This window comes from Hemicordylus capensis, chromosome 4 (genome assembly GCF_027244095.1).
Source record: "Hemicordylus capensis ecotype Gifberg chromosome 4, rHemCap1.1.pri, whole genome shotgun sequence".
In the NCBI taxonomy this organism is placed as follows: Eukaryota; Metazoa; Chordata; class Lepidosauria; order Squamata; family Cordylidae; genus Hemicordylus; species Hemicordylus capensis.
The window spans coordinates 160,408,216-160,427,331 of NC_069660.1; the positions used below are offsets into that span (position 1 = coordinate 160,408,216).

The 19,116-nt window shown below is 44.7% G+C and overlaps 1 protein-coding gene and 1 long non-coding RNA gene across 6 annotated transcripts in view; one reads left to right on the plus strand and one right to left on the minus strand.

Moving 5' to 3' along the window:
* The window catches only part of TNR (tenascin R), a 540,529-nt gene extending 523,680 nt beyond the window's left edge, over window positions 1-16,849 (plus strand). For all 5 annotated transcript variants that reach the window (XM_053247413.1, XM_053247414.1, XM_053247416.1 and 2 more), the window contains 5 exons: window positions 180-331; window positions 4,604-4,700; window positions 6,354-6,515; window positions 8,562-8,725; window positions 9,880-16,849. In XM_053247413.1, coding sequence (XP_053103388.1) covers window positions 180-331; window positions 4,604-4,700; window positions 6,354-6,515; window positions 8,562-8,725; window positions 9,880-9,999 — 695 coding nt within the window. In that variant the 3' untranslated portion in view covers window positions 10,000-16,849. The remainder of the gene's footprint in view (window positions 1-179; window positions 332-4,603; window positions 4,701-6,353; window positions 6,516-8,561; window positions 8,726-9,879) is intronic.
* LOC128323743 (uncharacterized) overlaps window positions 7,768-19,116 on the minus strand; it is a 58,636-nt gene continuing 47,287 nt past the window's right edge. The window contains exons 3-4 of the long non-coding RNA XR_008306452.1: window positions 9,923-10,700; window positions 7,768-7,997 (exon numbers count right to left, since the gene is read on the minus strand). This is a non-coding gene — a long non-coding RNA (uncharacterized LOC128323743). The remainder of the gene's footprint in view (window positions 7,998-9,922; window positions 10,701-19,116) is intronic.

Here is a 19,116-nt window from a genome sequence, read left to right on the forward strand (position 1 = left end):
AGCATAAGACCAGTGCCATCATTCAAAAATGGGCACAGTTTATTCTCCTTACCATGAACTCACAGGATCTGTCTTTTCTGTCATGCTCCTGGCTTACTGTGAACTAATGTATCTGCCAATATGATATGCTAACACGAGCACAATATCCCTTCTGACATATTAATTCCTTCATTTTGCAGGAGGCCGTGTATTTATGAATCCTCAGGACTGTGCCCAGCATTTGATCAATGGTGACACGATGAGTGGCGTTTACACCATTTCCCTTAATGGAGACCTCAGCCAGAGAGTGCAAGTGTACTGCGACATGACAACGGATGGGGGTGGATGGATTGTAAGTGAGCCGACAATACTGTCTTTTCTCCAGGTCCTTTTTTCCTATCAAAAAGCCACCATATACCAGGCTTTTAGGACTTCATGGAGTTATTTCATGAGTACATTAAGATTTCTAAAGTGCACCCAAAAGCCTCTCTGTGCACATAGCTCAAAATAGCTTACGCAAAAACAAGGGAGCGTTATTAAAACCAATTCCTCCACCCATGAGCCTGCAACGGCCATTCTCCCAGAGTTTCCTAACCGTGGAAGACATGCTCCAGTTGTCCCTATTAAATTACCAGGGACAATCTTGATTTTCTGGTTCCAGCCCCTGGTAAATCCCTAATCCTATTTTGTCCCTAAGCCTTTATAGCAGCATAATATACAGAACTACAAAATATTAACAGCTTATATGACACAGAAGTTAGGATGGGCACTTTAACTTGCAATTTCCACGCTTTTTAGACCACAAGTGAAAATGTAAACCATCTCATCTTAAACCAAATGTTTGGGGATGACTGAATATGTATGATGTACACAGGCCAGCTCCAAGTTTCAAGGGGCCCTTGGCAAACTGCCCTCCAAGGATCCTGAGTCCATTGGCACCACCCAAAGTCAGTTGTCACAGAGGCAGTCTCAGCGATCAGTAGCAGGCCCTTCTGAGTGCCCCAGTCTCTTCGCAGCCACCTAGAGCTGATGACCTCTCATGCCAGCCTTTGAATGCACATATTTGCAAATACAAGTTTATCCTCATTTGTTTTTCACCCTTTACATGTCCCCTGTCTTGTTGGAATCTATGGGAAAATTTAAGAGTACCCTGGGAAAGGAGGGCAGGGCATAATCCCACAGTGGTGAATACCAGACACCTCTCTCATAGGAGGACCCCCAGTTCTGCCCAGCCCTAGGCTCTACTCTGTAACTTGCTTGACATGATGGTTATCCAGATTTGGCCTTAGTAAAAGGCTAGCAATGTGCTGCATTGTTGAGAAAAGCTGCCTCGTGGGTCATGGACCCTCCAGAGTGATTTAGAGCAGAGAATTGCTGGAGGTGCTTAACCCTTTCTCTGCCTGCTGTTTTCTGCTCCAAATCCCACATTGTTTTTCTCCCCATGTGGTTTCAGATGCATGCTTGAGAGAGGTTTTGGAACACTGCAGGGTAGGGGACCACTTGAGGGTGATAATTTGGAGCAGAGTAGTAGTAGAGCCCAGAGTGTCGGGGGGTAAAGCACACCCCCAGGCCTACTTTTTCACTCTAAATGGCCTCAAAGCCAAAGCAATGTTGCTTTTTAAACAAAAGAATGGCTGTCAGGTTCTGTTACAAGCTTTTTACATATTATATATAGTTAGGCTCTTAGATGAAGTTTGAAAAGAACTGGGGGGAAAGCAAAGCACTGGTCAAAAACCAGAACAATTTTGCCAGTGTACTCCATTTTCCATGCCTTAGGGACTGAGTTAATAATAGTTACATTGCAAGAGGTTCTCAGTGATTTATTTGACACTTATCCGCAACTGCTTTTGAAAGTGAAGCTGGAGCTGATTCATGATGCTATCAAGGAAATTAATCGACAGTGTCTTTCAAAATTTGCATGTTCACTGCTCAACATACGGCAGTTCTGGGGAGCTCACACAAGACCCAGGGTGGCCCACTGAAAGCCTGCAGGCAGGATTGAGTATCTGAAACAACTTTAACTGATTCTAAGTGGTCCTACCAAATTGTAATCAAGATGTGAAAACTATTTTGCTCATATTTTCACTTTTAAGAAATACATATGTGATTCCTTGTGTATTTCCTAAAAATGTATTCATATCTGCCAACATGTCCCTATTTTCCCACCCAGGTGAATGAGAAAATAGAGACATGTTGGCAGGTATGATGTATTACTATCCCTTGCATATTCTGGAAAGGCAAGAAACCATTGCCAATGAGCCTTCAGAGGGCATCGTTCAAAGAGCACATTCTTTCCTTGAACACCACAATTGATGATCTTCCACACCTGTTAGATGTGTTTTTGCTGATGCTTAATGGGGAAACAATCATTTTTGTCTTTTGTGCCAGCTTTCCATTCTGATGTGTTGGGACTCTCTGAAATTACATAATGATGAGGAAAATCATAAATGCTCTCTGCACCTGCAAAGAGACACTTTAACCTATTTTTTTCTTCAGGCCTAGAAAATAGATGCTATGACTTAGCACTGGCACAAATTAAGCCCCATCTGGGAATCTAAAGCTGCAGTTGTAAGTCCCTGTTCCAGCCAGCTGACTCATGTGGGAGATCTTTTTGCTGAGTCACCCCTCCCTCTGAGCTATGAAGCTGACTGGGGTTTTAAAACCTTTAACTTCCAAAAAGCTGAAAAAGAAAATATTCTGGTAAACAGAGGTCCTGGTAGTTTACTGCTGCCACCAAGTCACTCTTTAAAAGTTTCTCCTAATTGGGTTTGAGTGACTAAAAATCCCCGGTTCACTTTGCCTCCCCTTGCTAACAGGGAAGTATATAAAACAGCTGCTCTCCTCTGCACATGGTGAGAGCTGAGGATAACTAGGTTGCACAGCCCTGTGGAAAGCATTTTGCACTATCTGGATTCCCTCCTTCCACCCACCCCCCTTCTCTTGAGTTAATAACCAACTCTGGGAGACTTGTAGAAGAGAGAAAGAATAAAACAGTTTATTCAGTACCACAGACTGGTTTGTCTGGGGCTCAAGATTTTTAGATGCACTTAAAAGTGCTTAGGTTGGTTACAAGAATGTTTCAAAACACCCAGATCTTACTTAGGCAGCACACATTGAAATCTTAGTTACACTTTACAAAGAACAGATATTTAGGAATGCAAAGCATACAGTAAAGAAATATAACTCCTAATGCAAAGTCTGACTAAACATACTTTCCCCTACACTAGATTCTGATGCCTCAAAAGCCTGGGCTTTGTTCCCTCTTGAAAACTCACCAAAAGTCCTGATGAGATCAAGCCCCCTGCAAATCTCTGACCTCAGAGGTTTTCCTGCAGATGCTACCATGTGGGAGCAGCCACCATGCTGCTCACTGATCCTCCTCACTCTCCCCTTCCTCCTTCTTGTTCCCAGCATTCCCCCCAGCAGCCCTCATGTCCCACCTACCTGGTGTATTGATTAGTCAAAACCTGGGGTTGCCAGCCTGTCAGTAAAGGCCAGGGGTTCACTTCCTGTTAACCCTAGTAGAGCTGGGAAGCTGATCAGTACATATGGTTAGGAAAGACTGGGCAACATGGCACACAGCTATAACAGACCGAGAAGTACGAAGATGCAACCAGCAAGAATAGAACAAAGGGTAGATACTTTGACTGAGTTACATTCCATAGTAGGTCACGGCTGGCAAGGGCCCATGATAATAGGGACATCAAGCCAAGAAGCCAAGGAAAGAGGCTACCCAGATACTCTCACTAGCATCTGCCAATGAACAGTTGTTACTCCAGCACAAGAGCTGGGAGGAAACCAGGAAATGTATAGGGTAATCAGGTTTCATATGCATCTGAGGAGTTTCTGTTTGGGATCAAATCACTAAGCAATTATGAGGTAATATACAGGCCCGGTCTCAGCTAGAGAGAGGACAATTCCCCTCCAGGCTGTGCAGCATGGCTTTGTTCCCACCCGGTTCCTAGCACAGCACAGCATCTAAATACGGCTACTATATCTACAGTGTGGATTCTTATTAATGCCGCTGATGTGGATTCTTGAAGCAAAGTATTTTCCTGCTTAGTCCACTTCAAAGCCTGCCCATCCAATTTCATGCAAAAAGCTTGACAGAAAGAGCTGTCCCATGCCAAGGAGCTAAATGTGTTACTCCTTGGCTTGAGCAGGCAGGTTGAAACCAAAGATCCTGGGTTTGTCACTGATTATTTGGTGCTCTTGTGGCTGGCCCTGTCCAATATACTATCCAACACACCACACTGGCACATGCTTTGCCTACAGAAGGTCCCAGGTTCAATCCCTGACATCTCCAGTATAATTAGAAAGGCTTCTGTCTGAAAAGAGCGGCTGCCATTCAATGCAGACAGTACTGAGCTAGACAGATTGATGGTCTGTTTCAGTACATAGTAGCTTCAGATGTATTCCAAGTAAGGAAGGTGTACAGTCCTCTGTGGGACTCCCTGGAGTTGTATGCCTGAACTGCAAGACCTTAAAATGTGTTCATTTGACATTTTCTCAGGAAAGGGTCTTGCCATTTGTCCTGTAACAAAGGCCACTCATATGCACACTAACTCTTCTCACCTGTTGAAGGGATTTCTGCTCTTCACCTTTGTCTGTCTGATCTGTGCAGGTGTTCCAGAGACGACAGAATGGGCTGACAGATTTCTTTCGGAAGTGGGCAGATTATCGCACTGGCTTTGGAAACCTAGAGGATGAGTTCTGGCTGGGTAACAACCTTTGCCCTTTGTTTGTGACACTATCAGTGGAGAAAACAGACACCTGTCCATCATATCTGCTTAGCTTCTCTCTCATGCATTCTTTGCTCTCTCTGCATCAACAGGGAGCTTACCTCTCGCTTTCATTTCTACTGTATTATCCATCAACCTGCCTATTGACTTTCCAGGATTCTTCACTCTTTCTCCTGCCTTTGCTCATCATTAATGATGGGCCATGTGGCATGAAAAGCACTTCTCTGGGGCCTGACCTCTGCCTGGTTTGTTAGATGACACAGCAAGCTTAATTGCTGCCTTTTGCCTCTGTGGAATGGTGGTCAAATACCTCCTTGCTCACAAAAGAGTCCAGACTGAGGCATTTTATTCATTCCTGCACATTTTTGTCTACATCACAGATACACTCTGCCATTCAGCATGATTGGCAGCTTCTGCTGAGTGAAAACCCTAAGAACAAACTATGAATTGGTTTTGGATTGTATCAGGAATCCTTGTTCTGTGCCACAGGGAATTGTACAGCTAATGCAATATACAAGTTAGCCCTCTCCTTAGTGCTTGAAAAAGATGTATTGTAGAATTAATAGTAATTCCCTCACCCTGGGAAACTTTGTGAACTGTTTTGTTGGGGAAGCTAGGGCATTCTAACATGGAATGTGCAACATGCTCTCTAAGCTACAGTTCCCAGGTGTCTTTGCGAGAAGCCTGACAGATGAAATGATTACCAGCAAGTTCCAAAATACATTTTTCGTGTAGATTTATCTGGAGTTTTTTTTTCAAAGGAGCATTAGGAACCTCAGCACTGCCAACAGGATATATCATGTTTAAATGGTCTTTATTTTCTGTGAGCTTCCTTGAATACCTCTGTATGGCAGAAAGGTGGCACAAAGATACTGTCTGTGTGTGGCATCCAGTGTTGTGCAATCACAAGTGGAAGAAAAACCACTAGCTATAGCAAAAGTGGTAATGCAGTGTCTTCCGCTGGCATAAGAACTACTCTGGCTAGAACAGAGATTACTTCCTCTGCATTATGGTCTTGTACAACATCCCTCCACTTGTGCAAAAGCACTACTACCACTAGTGGCAGACCCCTCTGGAGGCTTCCCTATGGAGGCTCTGGAGGCTTCCCTTTCCCTTCAGAAACATGCAGTCAGGTTAGAGGAGATTATTCCATTCTAAGAATAAGAAAATTCCAGTCAGGATACCAAGGAGGAGTCAACTATAGACTAGGACAGCAAGAATGTGGAGAAAGGCTGTTGGGATCAGACAGTTCTTCTTATTGGGTTTTGGGCTCCAGAATAGGCTTCATGCCTGCATATAATCATCAGTTTGGAGGAGAAAAGGAAGGGTGGCAAAAGCAATGGGCAACTCTGCACACAGTCTGGGACCCTGGGGAATGACAATGTGGATGCTCCAGGATGGGGGCCTGGCTAGTGGGTTCCATCATCCAGAACTCCCATCCTATACCCCAAACCCCACAAAAGCTGGTGCTGAGCCTGGATAGAAAAGTCTATACTTAACACAGATAATTTTTTTTAAAGTTGGATGGATTTCCATTCTGCTTTTATTTCCAATTCTCTGTCACTGCATTCACCTTAAGTATCACTTGATTACCAGCAACGCATTTATATCTCCTTTCTTTTTCCCCTCCAGGGCTAGATAACATGCACAAGATCACATCACAAGGGCGCTATGAACTGCGGATAGATATGAAAGATGGCCAGGAAACAGCATATGCCTATTATGACAAATTCTCCATTGGAGATACCAGGAGCCTGTACAAACTCCGGATAGGGGACTACAATGGCACTGCCGGTACAAAGTCAGCATGAACTTCCCCATCCCTAGGATTATCTCAAACATGCCTCTCTCTCTCTCTCTCTCTCTCTCTCTCTCTCTCTTTCCACATTCAACAACTTTCACCTCCTTTCCCTCCACACCAGCAGTCAGTTCCCATACTCTCCATGCAAATCCATCAATCTCTATTCATCCCCTCACACACGCCTCTTTATCTTTTTCTTCCCATTCTCAAGCCCAATTCATGGGGTGAGAACAGACAACCAGAAATTATGCAGTCACTTCCTGAAAATGTACTTTATGTCTTCTGTAACAGTTGAGGTAGGGAAGCCAGCCATTGACATGGTCCAGGTGGCTGCTGAGATTATTGTTATAGACATTGGGCCCTTTCTCACAACCGGTGAGAAGGGCTGGGAGGGCACACAGGGAGGAAGGCTAGAGAACCATACCTGCTCCTCTGTTTCTGGGTGGGCAGATGGTGCCTCCAGACAATGCTCCACAGCCCCAGGCAGGACAGAGAGTTGGTGGCCAGGATGTGTTGTCCCAGCCCCCAGAAATCCCATAATGCACCACACAAGTGTACACTTGATTGTGGGGAACCCCCAGTGCTGACTGGGATCCTGCTCCTGTGTTGATGCCGTGTGGCTCCAACACACGTGCACTTAGCCTGAGTTAAGGGTGCCCTTGTGCCCTCAACTCTTGCAAAGTGGTGGGCTCCCTAAGTGGGCTTGCCACTGTGCTGCCACTGGGAGCCGCTTGCCTCCTGGCAGTTCACATACGCAGCCAAGAGCGGGTTTGGCTGCCTTCGCCTACTCTTGGCTGTGTGTGTGAACAGCCTTATTGCTTATTGAGCATCCTTTGCAAATCCCATGTTCACTTCTTGGCAGTTCATGAGTTCAAAGCACTCATAGAGCAGTGCTCTGCCTGGAACTTGGGAGAGCCACTACCAGTCAACATAGATAGTATTGGACTAGATGGACAATGAGTCTGGCGTGGTACAAGGCAGCTTCTTCATATGTGTGTATGTAATATATGCCTGAACGCTGTGGACAGCTGCCTCCCCACATGCTCCTCTTTCCCAGGAGTCACCTTTTAGAGTGACTCTCAGTCTGTGGTTGAGCCAAAGGAAGTGCTCTTTGCAAACATTTTCACCGACATGAAAAGTGCCCCCCTTTTCAGTGATCTGAGATAGGAAATTGCAAGTCTTATGTAGGCAACAAAAAACTACAATAATCTCTAACCTTCTCAAATAATGTGGGCTGGTCATGATACAGGAGGTACTAGCATGAGGGGTCACATCTATATATGCATGTAGATCAGTTAGCAACATGACCCTTGATGACTTGCCGCAGAATGTGTGAACTGCCTTGATTGAAGTGTCTGATGATGATGAGAAACTCCTGACTATGGCACTGGAGCTGTAATCGTTCATTTCCACATGGAAGTCATCGCTGTCACTGAGTGGCAAACAGCCATGGATGAACTCAGCTTCATTTGTCTCTGAAGGGAAAGGGGGAATGGCTTAAGACAGTGTTCTTCACTGCAAGGCCAGAGAACCAATGGCCACTCCCATCAACCCTACGTGCAGCTGCCTAATTGTTTATTAGGCCTGTGCGAAGCTTCGGCTGAAGCCAAATACTCCACACAGCATCCCCAGACACTGCATGGAGGTGATTGTTCCCCACAGTGCTGTGCTTTGCCCAGCACCAGTGGGGCTCCTTTAAGGGAAATAAAGACCTTTTGAGCCCCAGCGCCATTTTGGAACATGTGCATGGAGCACTAAGGATCCTCCCTATCACTTTCCCCAAGCTTTATAGAGTCAGAGATGGGGAGGACTATACTTCCCAGTCCTCCACACACACCTTCCAAGATGACACTGAGGCTCAACAAGGCTCTGTTTCTCTTAAATCCGTCCTCTGCCAAACGAGTGCTGGGGGGAGGACTACAATCCACAGAGGACAGCACAGTGAGAAATGGCTGTCGCACTGAAGGCTTTTTGCCAAAGGGGCCCCTGCCTGGAAAATGGGGAAGGTCACTGGCCTAACTGGATGTCTTCTGTTGCAGGGGATTCACTCACCTATCACCAGGGGCGTCCATTTTCCACCAAAGACAGAGATAATGACGTTGCGGTTACAAACTGTGCCATGTCATACAAAGGGGCCTGGTGGTATAAGAACTGCCACCGGACCAATCTCAATGGCAAGTATGGCGAGTCCCGACACAGCCAGGTAAGGGCAGGATCAGTACAGAGCTTCTTGCAAGGGCTCTGCTCCTCTGCTTGTTTACTAACGTAAGGCAACATAAGTAAGATAGGTTTTGCAAGCCTATTAACTCATAGCTGATGTTGTAGTGAAATGGCTAATCATGTGAGCTCTGAGCCAGGCCATGTTCAAATGTCACGTCAGCCATGACTGCACTAGGTGGCCTTAGGCAAGCTGTTGTTCCCTCAGTTTCAGCCCTATATCTGCAAATGGGGGTAATAGAGTGGCCACCCCTTAAGCAGTGGGAGATGGCCTCTCTTAGGTGGCAGGTGGTGGGCTCTCATTACAGAGACCAGCAAATACTCTGGCTTATTATATCTTTACCACCAGGGAGCACCATGTGGCTTTTCTGCCTCAGATGCTAAAATACCTTGGGGACATCTCTGCTGGCTTATTTTCCTGGGCTGTTTTGAGAATTTCTAAGAGCTATTTTACAAAGTACAGAGCATGAAATGGTAGACTGAGGGGACAGAATTCTGGACTGTCCCACTTCAAATTACAGTCGTGTGTGTCATAATTTTGAATGTTCCATGCTAGATATGTACTAGCACATCAGGAAAAGGGTTCTACTTAATCTTTCTCCTTGGTGTGATCATTTTTATGTGAGGAAACATTAAAAAATGCAATGCAGTCTCAAGGGGGACAGTGCAGAGTTTTACCACTTCATTCTCCGTTAACTCTGAGTTTTGAGCTGTATCACTTCAGATGGCAGGTGGGTGGGCACTACTTTTAACTGCTCCTCCACACAAAAAACTCTGCAAATAGAAAACCAGAACATTAAGGAGAAAGGTTCTAGTCCAGCCCTCTCAGTCTCCAGACTGTTTTTACATAGAGGAGCAGTCAACAACAACAAAACCTGCCACCTGAAGCAGAACAGGTCTTTTTTCTGCCTCAGGATTATAGTACCTCATTCGATGTTCTCAATATTATTATTAGAAGCAGAACCAAAAAAAAGAGACACCACTTCCTGCTTCTTTTTCGTTTTACAGTACTTCAGTAGGAAGCATTGTGTGATATTTTTCACTTCTAAAATACTTATTTTGGAGTGCTACCTGCACTTTAGCAAATGAGCAGAAATATGTTTTGACTTTTATTAGCCAATGTCTTTATTTGGCTTATAGGGTATTAACTGGTACCACTGGAAAGGACATGAGTTCTCCATACCCTTTGTGGAAATGAAGATGCGGCCCTACATCCATCGCAACACCTTGGGGAGGAAACGGCGGTCCGTGCAGCTGTGAAGTGGCAGGATTCCCTCTGGATGAGCAGTCCTTTCTTCCTTCCTTCCTTCCTTCCTTCCTTTCCTTCCTTCCTTCCTGTCATTTTTTTGTATTTTATAATATGAAAAGGGAAGAACAAAAGTAACCCTGAGGTACCAGCCTGCTCCACATTGAGTGGCTGAGGGAAGTCATGACGCCCCCCAGAGGGCTGGCTCACTTGGTAAGAGAACCACCTTGATGCTTTGCTGTCATTCCCAGTGGCTGATTGAGTCCCTGTCCAGTCCCACCTCCACACTACATGAAACATGGAGGGTTTTTTGTTTTGTTTTTTATCTCCTATTGAACCTACTAGAAAATGGCTTCAGTTAAGGTTTTCTTCCTAACTCACTTTCTGTTGTAAGGCGCTTCCTGTCTCATTCCAGCTGCTCTGCCAGAGGGTACCAAGGGAGGCTCCCAGAGCCACTGTGGTTGCTTCTGCTGCTGCTACATGAACTAAGCGATGTTTTCACAATGATGCCTGCTGAGTCAGCATATGCCCATCAGCCAGGAAGGAGATTCCAAAATCTGGGGACTTATTTCATCCACTTTCAGAGGTCACACAAGTCCATTCCTTGAAGGGTCTCACATGTGGGCCCCCTTTGCATATGGCGTGGGGTTCTTCATCCTCCAAGAAACCAAGGCCTTTCATCCTCCTCACGCCATAGCAACCTCCACAGGTCATGCTCACAGGAAGAAATGCAAACAAAGCTAATTATTCATATAGAAGATATTTTGGAATAAGGACCACCTTGCTCCTATAATGTTCTCATCACGTACCCTTTACAAGCTTTCCAAAATAAGTTTCTCACACGCATTTGGTTAAGAAGCCCCTTTACATGCTTTAAACTCTGCTTCTAAAAGAGGAGCTAAAGGGTCCACATGCTTACTCTTCAACCCTCCTCATTTGATAACATGTTTCAATATAAAGTCACTTCCTACTGCCTAGGAAGCAAATCACTGTGGCACTTGGCTTGCAGTTGTATAAATACAGCATGGTCAGGGAGAGCTTGCAAAGAATTATGGGGAAGCACAGCGGAGGAAAGCTCTGAGTTAATGACACCATTTCACCAACCTGATCCTCCTTGGGTAGGGGAGAGGGAAATGAGGCGTGTGCATTCCTGTGCATGAATCTTATGTGAATAGTACAGACATATGGCACGACTCCTGACTAGCCCCTTTAAATTCCTTAAGCTGGTTGACCTTTGATTGTCTGAGGACAACCTTTAACATAAAGGTTTTGAGGACTGCAACTCTGGGAAGTCAACGGACCAAAGCCAAACTGCATGAGAACACCGCTGGGGGAGAGTTTGACAGTGGCCACTTGGGAGCAGTGCAAGAATGGGTGTGTGTTTAGCCCTTTCCTTCCATGCCATTTTCCCAATCAAAATCTCCTCAGTCTGCTGCTTGCCTCACACTGGCGTGCTCCTTCAAAATTGTAGCCTCAGTGGCTGCATTTTATAACTTTTTTAAAAGTCTGTAAACAGAATATTGGAACTACATGCAACTTGTAGCTCTGTCTTTTCTAAGGTGGCAAACCTGTGAATTGGTAGTCCCACTTCAAACTGTATGTAGGTACTCAAACTTGAGTGCTCCCCAACAAAAGAACTCCTTTGTGTTTTGTATTTTTGTATCACAGAATATTCAGTTGACTGATCCTCACCTGCAATCCAAAGTGAGAAAATCCAGACATGTTTTACCATCACAGTAGGGTGTAGGCCTCAGTTATATTAGTGTGGCAGGGGAACCCCGTCCATTAGGGTTATTCTGTCTGCATTTGTGAGACTTCTGATGGCCCAGAAAATTAACATTGGCCAGCATCCAGACTAACAAAGCTAGTGCTGCTAACACTGCACTGGTGCTGCAGGAGAATGGCGGTTTCCATTGTTCTCCCCTTCCCTCTGAAGCCAACTGTGACTCCCAAAAATATGTCCCTGAGAACTGCATGGCCCTCATTCTTAAGAGTCACAATCAACTTCATGGGGAAGGAGAGAGCAATTAAAATCACCCCTCCCCTGTAGAACCAGCATAGTTGCACTAGCATGTTATTCTGAATGTTGGCCACTAATTAGAGTTATTTATGTGGCTGGTCAGTCTCTTCCAGGCTGAAAATCCCATATCTATAAAGGTTTCTCTTAACTGGTTCTTCCACATTATGTGTTATATTAGCCTATGTCTACACTATTCAAAAAGGTCTACCCTCTGAGATCAAAGAACATAGAAATCATTTTGGCAATCATTGCATAGCATCTCCCTCCATAAAATACAGATACACAATTTTTCCCCACCAAGAAGTGCTTTTGTCTAAAGGTCATGAAGGGGACCACCACAACTACATAACTGTTTTGGTTTTTTTTATAAAATTTAAATAGAATGTTAATGTATGACATTTAGAAATCAAGGAACATGGTTTTTTTTTTAAAAAGAGAAAGCTGTTTCTACAAAATAAAACCACATAAAATTAGCTGTGAAGAGTCTGAAAAGTAGAGCTTGAATATTGCCCTACATTCCTCTGATGAAATTTGAATTTCTCTGTTTAACAACAGCATAACAGTGATGATGGCTAATACTGGCCATTAAAAACCACACACACATGCACAGAGCAAAAGGAATATTTAGACTGAATTGTAGAACAGTGCAAAACCACCGCCTTGTGGTGAGAGCAAGAAAATACAATGAATGGAATCAAGTGAGTGGTGTCAACTTTCTGCTTTTGAGGGAGACCCAATTGAGTCATCAGTCTTATAGAACCCTAGTCAAATAGGGTCTCATTATGGGTAAGTAAGTACCTGAGAGCACTCTGTCGTGGTGGGTAAGCCTGGCCTACTCTCCATGCAGGAGTCCTTTAATATACTCTGTAGCTCTGAATAGGATTGTTCCTTTTGCATGAGATCAAGATATGCCAGGAATGCTGACATACTGTCATCTGGACAATATTAAAAGAAGAAACAATCTGCTCTACAGATTTCTAATGTAAAGCAGGATATGGTACTGCTATGGGTATGTGTTGTCACAGGGCAGAACCAGACATTATGAGGGAAACACAGGTTTCCTTGCCTCATATTTCTTTCACATTGCAGGGACAGGATGTGGACTTGCAGGAGAGAATCTGGGGACAAGGCCTGCTTAACCCTTCCCCTATCAGCCAATTTCCCCCTGCAACTGACTTATCAGCCATTTTAATTTCTTCTCCAGCCAGGTCCTAAAATTAAAAGTAATTTGGGAGAGGCATTTGTAGAGAAGAATCAGCCGCTGTGGGAGGAGTTCATATGTGGGAGGAGCCCACCCTCCAATCCGCCCTGCCTTTTAATTCTCGTTAGCTTACTAAATGCCATTTTGGAAGCACATGTGTGCTGGAATATCTAGTCCCAAACACAGCTGAGACTGCAGTGCAACAAAAGAAAGGAACGCCGGGGGTGGGGGGGGATGACATACCATATTGCCAAGTATGGAAAATGAGGACTACCTGAAAATATTTTTTTAAAAAACAAAAAATGTATATGAACATTTTTTTAAATGATATTTCAAAAAGGTAGCATCCAAAAGTAACATCCAATCGAATCAAAGAGCATGTACTCCGCTCTTGCTTGTCATTGGGATCTGGAAGCTTCTTCTTGCAGATTCTTCATGTGGAAGAAATCTATCATGATTTATGTTGGTTATTGTCAACCAAGTTCCATGAAGAAGGCTAATGCCAAACCAAGCACTAAAACAGCATTCCGTCAACAAAGTTATTGAGAGTCACACAATCAAAACTTGTGTTCTACCCGGGTTTGGGAGCTGTGTGTGCTCCCAGTTTTCAGTTGTGTGGGAGCAAGGAAAAGCCAGGTTTTCCTCCTACTTTGGTTCCATACAATGAGCCAGGTCTAAGCGGCCCGCTCTCCCCGCAGACGATCACGGAGGGAGCCCTGGGCAGCCAGATCATCCGCCCACACGATTGCCGGTTCCGTAACGGAGCCAGTGGGGGCTAGGGGGAGCGGGGGCCAATCAGCCCCCCGGAAGCTCCAGCATGCCCTGTGCGAGTGCGCAGGTCATGCTGTTGAGTCCCCCAGAAGGTCTCCTCATGAGTAGGCGTGGCACAGAGCCTCACCGCGGCTACTCACGATCTTCAAAACCAGGTTTGTGGAGCGCTTGCTTGCTCCACAAACCTGGTTTTAGGGCAGGGGTATTTAGGCAGGTTTCCCGCCTAGAACCACCAGGCTCGCAGCCAAGCCCGGTGGTTCACACGATGGGACAAAATCGGGCTAGCCTCCGCTAGCCCGATTTTGCCCCATCATGTGAATAGCCTCAATCACTTCTACCTAGGTTTTCCTCCTACCTTGCTTCCACACAGTCACAAATTGGGAGCACACACAGCTCCCAAACCTGGGTAGTATACAGTTTTCGATTGTATGAATGACCTCATTGTATTCAGACACAGGTACTTAACTATATACTGTCCCCTTAAGCCCAACTCACTTCCCAGACACACCCATCCTTGGACTAGAAAAAATCCTGCTGCAGGCCTGTTTTCATAGGCCTACTGGGGAACCGCATAGGACCCTATTTGATACACCTGTTATGTTACCAACAGCTGTGTGGAGCCTAAATGAGTAATTCAACAGAGTTCAACAGCAAAACAAGAACTAAGTTTGCTATTCACAACAGAAGAACATTGTATGACATTTTCAGGCAGCTTGCCTTTCCCATATATAAGAACAGGTTAGGAGTCGAGCATTGCTTGAACACTCCTTTCCTACAATGTTATCTTTTCCATCATGTTCACTTGTGCCTGTGGTAATCAGCAGATACAAATTGCTTTTTACCTCAAGCTGTACTCCTGTCTAACAGGCACTCTTCCAAGAGCAACAGGGACCACCTGCCAGAGTGGTGACAACCCCAAATGTTGCTAATTGAGTTTTCTTCAAAAACAAGGTTTCCATTGTGGTATTGGAATCTGTCAAGGCAGATGGACCACTGACTCCTTCTCACACTATCAGCAAGAAATCCATTTGTTCATATGTGACAGACGCCTACAAGCATGCACTGAATCTCTACTAACCATAGTAACTTCATAACAACTTATTATCCAAATTGCATTGGTGTTCACACATCATTGACAGAGAATCCCGTAGCACTCTAAAGACTAATGGCCAGGATTGAAAAAGGCTTGTGTGTGCATGCAATACACACAGGCCTTTTAAGTATGTGTTGAAATGGTGTGCCATTTTCCCCACAGCAACCGATCACACCTCAGAGAGTGCCATTCTGGAGTGGTCCCTCCACTGGAAAAGGGAGAGTGAAAAACTCCTTTGCATGCTTAATAAACTGTAGGTGGCTGTTAGATTCCAGACTAAGAAAATTATAGCAGTGCATAAACTAGACTCTTATTGATGAACACCGATGTTAACAGAGATGTGTTTCTCTTTAAGATGCCACAGGACTCTTGGTTGCTTGTACAGCAACAGACAAATGTGGCTACTCTTTTGGGATTTTTCCCCTCAAAGTAGGGTAATCAAGTATATTACAAATGCACATTTCCCCGTGTAGACCTGATGATGAAGCTTGTTGTGAAGCCCCAAACCTTGCAGAACTTCTCGAAGTCAACTAGGGCATATCCACACATCACAACATGTGGATTATGCTATTTAACCCAACCATTCCTCCTTCATATGTGCAAATCAATGTTATCCAGGAGAAGAAAATGAGGGCATTAATACTCTCTGAGTGCATGGACTGTGAAGGGATATAATCGACACTGGGTCCATGATAGAAGTCCTTGCAGTGAGCTCCACATGGACAGCGAGGCTTCTGCTTCTCTGACAGCAACATTCTACATGATTTGTCATCTCGTTTTTGAAACTTGGGAGAATTTCCAATGTGATTCGTGATTTGCTATACAATATAGAGAGCTGCTGTTTGAAAAGTGAGCAGCCCTAGGGTATGGATGGAAAGGGGATCTCTGGATTGTATAGTGTGTAACTATACAGCTAGGGAGTGGTATTTATTCTGGCCTGAAGCAAAAAGAGTTTTTATGTGCCCTCTATATTGACCGAGTGTAAGAAAACCTATTTTTCTATTCTACATCGCTCAACTTCCTGAAAGGCAGAATGGGCCAAAAATTGTTAAAGCAAGAGACGCCCTTTTCAAAAGGAAGGGAAACCTCTGTGATAAACCACTGTGATGCTGGAGTTTACTGGGAATGCTGAAAACAGCACACCCCCTTCCTGTTTATGATGTCCCTGCCTGGGATACTTCCCCCTTCTTGTCCTGTGCAGGGATATGACTAGGTGCTCTGTTGACTATTTCCATTAACCCTTCAATCCACAGTGCCTATGGCACTCCAGTACTGCCTAAAGGATGATGAATGCTCTATGCGTTCAGACATTACTGTATCAACAAGGGAAGTCGGGTGGGATGGGAGGAAGCTGATTTAAAGGAGACCAGAACCCCGCTCAGAAGATTAAACTGCATAAATGCCTGAACTTTGGCTGGTGTCACTGTTGCTTTCTCACAAGGATAATTCAAAAAGATTTTCAAGACTCTGACCCCTCCTTTGTACATGCATTATTCTGGAACTGTGCTTATTATTTAATAGAAGAAACAAAAGAGGCAACAGCTCCCTTTGAGTGACTCGGACGAACTACATCTCATCAGTAAAACAGAATGAGGGAGAGAGAGAAAAAAGCAACCGCCCTCCCAATGATCCCGTAACGGAACCGTAGCTCAGAGAATGGGATATACGCTTGTTAACCATTGTTAACTAGTATTTTTAGTCCTGATTGCTCTTAGACTCTGTATAGTTCCTTTTTTAATGCATTTTCTATACGTTAATAAAAGATTCCAAAGGAGAACATTCTACGTGCCTGATCATGATGTATGGCCTGGTGAACCGTCTCCGTGTGATCATAGGAACATAGGAAGCTGCCATATACTGAGTCAAACCATTGGTCTATCTAGCTCAGTATTGTCTTCACAAACTGGCGGCAGCTTCTCCAAGGTTGCAGGCAGGGATCACTCTCAGCCCTATCTTGAAGAAGCCAGGGAGGGAACTTGGAACCTTCTGCTCTTCCCAGAGCGGCTTCATCCCCTGAGGGGAACATCTTACAGTGCTCACACTTCTAGTCTCCCATTCATATGCAACCAGGGCAGACCCTGCTTAGCTAAGGGGACAAGTCATGCTTGCTACCACAGGACTAGCTGTCCTCTCCTCATGGCATCTCACAAAGCGCTGAATGTCTTTCATCATATTGCTGTCTAGCACTGTAGTGCAAGGATTTATTTATTTATTTATTTTTACATTCTCTGTGGCTTTCATTCTTTTTATTTTGTTTCTCTTTACTGGTCCCAGCCCAAAGATAGGTATGGCTTCTTTCAGGCTGGGCTCCACTGCTTTTAGCAGCTTCCAGAAGTATAGAGGGTGAGCAACAATTGGCCCCTTGAGCAAAATCTGAGGTGAGTTTGAAGAGTCTTGCTCTGGCAAAACTGCCATAGAATGTAACATTCACTCATTACATTTGACACTTTTACAATGAGTGTACCGTGTACACAGCTACACATTTGTCTACAAGTACAATTATTCACATGTTATGTTGAACCCAGATACAGCAGGACACTTCCTTCCTATCTGTACCAAGCATCTGAGGGGCCTATACCCAGGTTCACTTTTGAAATGAGTGCAGGTACAGTCGTTCACACAAAATCATTTACAAGTGTACAGACAAATCGGATTGACCAAGTACTGCCAACTAACAGGTCCCCAAATCGTATCAGACTATTAAGGTGAGAAAACTGCAGTCTTTTAGAGGGGGGTGGAGAGGTGGGGGGTGCTTCTTCCAGCAACTGTTACTTTTCACTTATCAATTTGCAGCTGCTAAAACTTTGCCTTGATACTGCAAGCCTTTGGTGTATGAGGAGGTTGCAGCTCTGATTTGGGTGGGATATTGGGGGGCACTGAGAAATTCCCTCTTTCTCTACCACCATCCTGGGAGTGGATGTTGAGTGGTGGGGAGCAGAACGAAGGTAGGGAACAGCATCTGTGCAAAGGTCCGATTACTCGGTCAGACTGGAATGCCATGGAAGCTGTGCTTCCGGAGTCTCTCCCGTTTCTCTAAAGGGGAAAACTCCTGAGCTGAGAGGCCCAAGAAGATGAAGATAGGGCCAGAGCAGGAGGGGGCTGGCTAAGAAGTGTGGGGAGAATGAAGTGCCTTTTACTTGATTTTTGGTGGGGAAAACACTCTGATCTTATAGCACCTCAGCTGTGGCTCAAGAGATATCAGACACACCTGGGGCACTGATTAAATTTATGTAGGGATTATTCCCCTGCTCCCTTATTTTCTCTGTAGGTGTGGTATGAGTAAAAGTTGACAACACAATACAGGTGAAACTCGAAAAATTAGAATATCGTGCAAAAGTTCATTAATTTCAGTAATGCAAATTAAAAGGTGAAACTGATATATGAGATAGACGCATTACATGCAAAGCGAGATAAGTCAAGCCTTAATTTGTTATAATTGTGATGATCATGGTGTACAGCTCATGAGAACCCCAAATCCACAATCCCAGAAAATTAGAATATTGTGAAAAGGTTCAACAGTCTAGGCTCCAGGTGTCCCACTCCAATCAGCTAATCAATCCATAACACCTGCAAAGGGTTCCTGAGCCTTTAAATGGTCTCTCAGTCTGGTTCATTAGGAATCACAATCATGGGAAAGACTGCTGACTTAACAGTTGTGCAGAAAACCATCATTGACACCCTCCATAAGGAGGGAAAACCTCAAAAGGTAATTGCAAAAGAAGTTGGATGTTCCCAAAGTGCTGTATCAAAGCACATTAATAGAAAGTTATGTGGAAGGGGAAAGTGTGGAAGAAAAAGGTGCACAAGCAGCAGGGATGACCGCAGCCTGGAGAGGATTGTCAGGAAAAGACCATTCAAAAGTGTTGGGGACTTTCACAAGGAGTGGACTGAGGCTGGAGTTAGTGCATCAAGAGCCACCACACACAGACGGATCCTGGACATGGGCTTCAAATGTCGTATTCCTCTTGTCAAGCTGCTCCTGAACAACAGACAACGTCAGAAGCGTCTTACCTGGGCTCAAGACAAAAAGAACTGGTCTGTTGCTC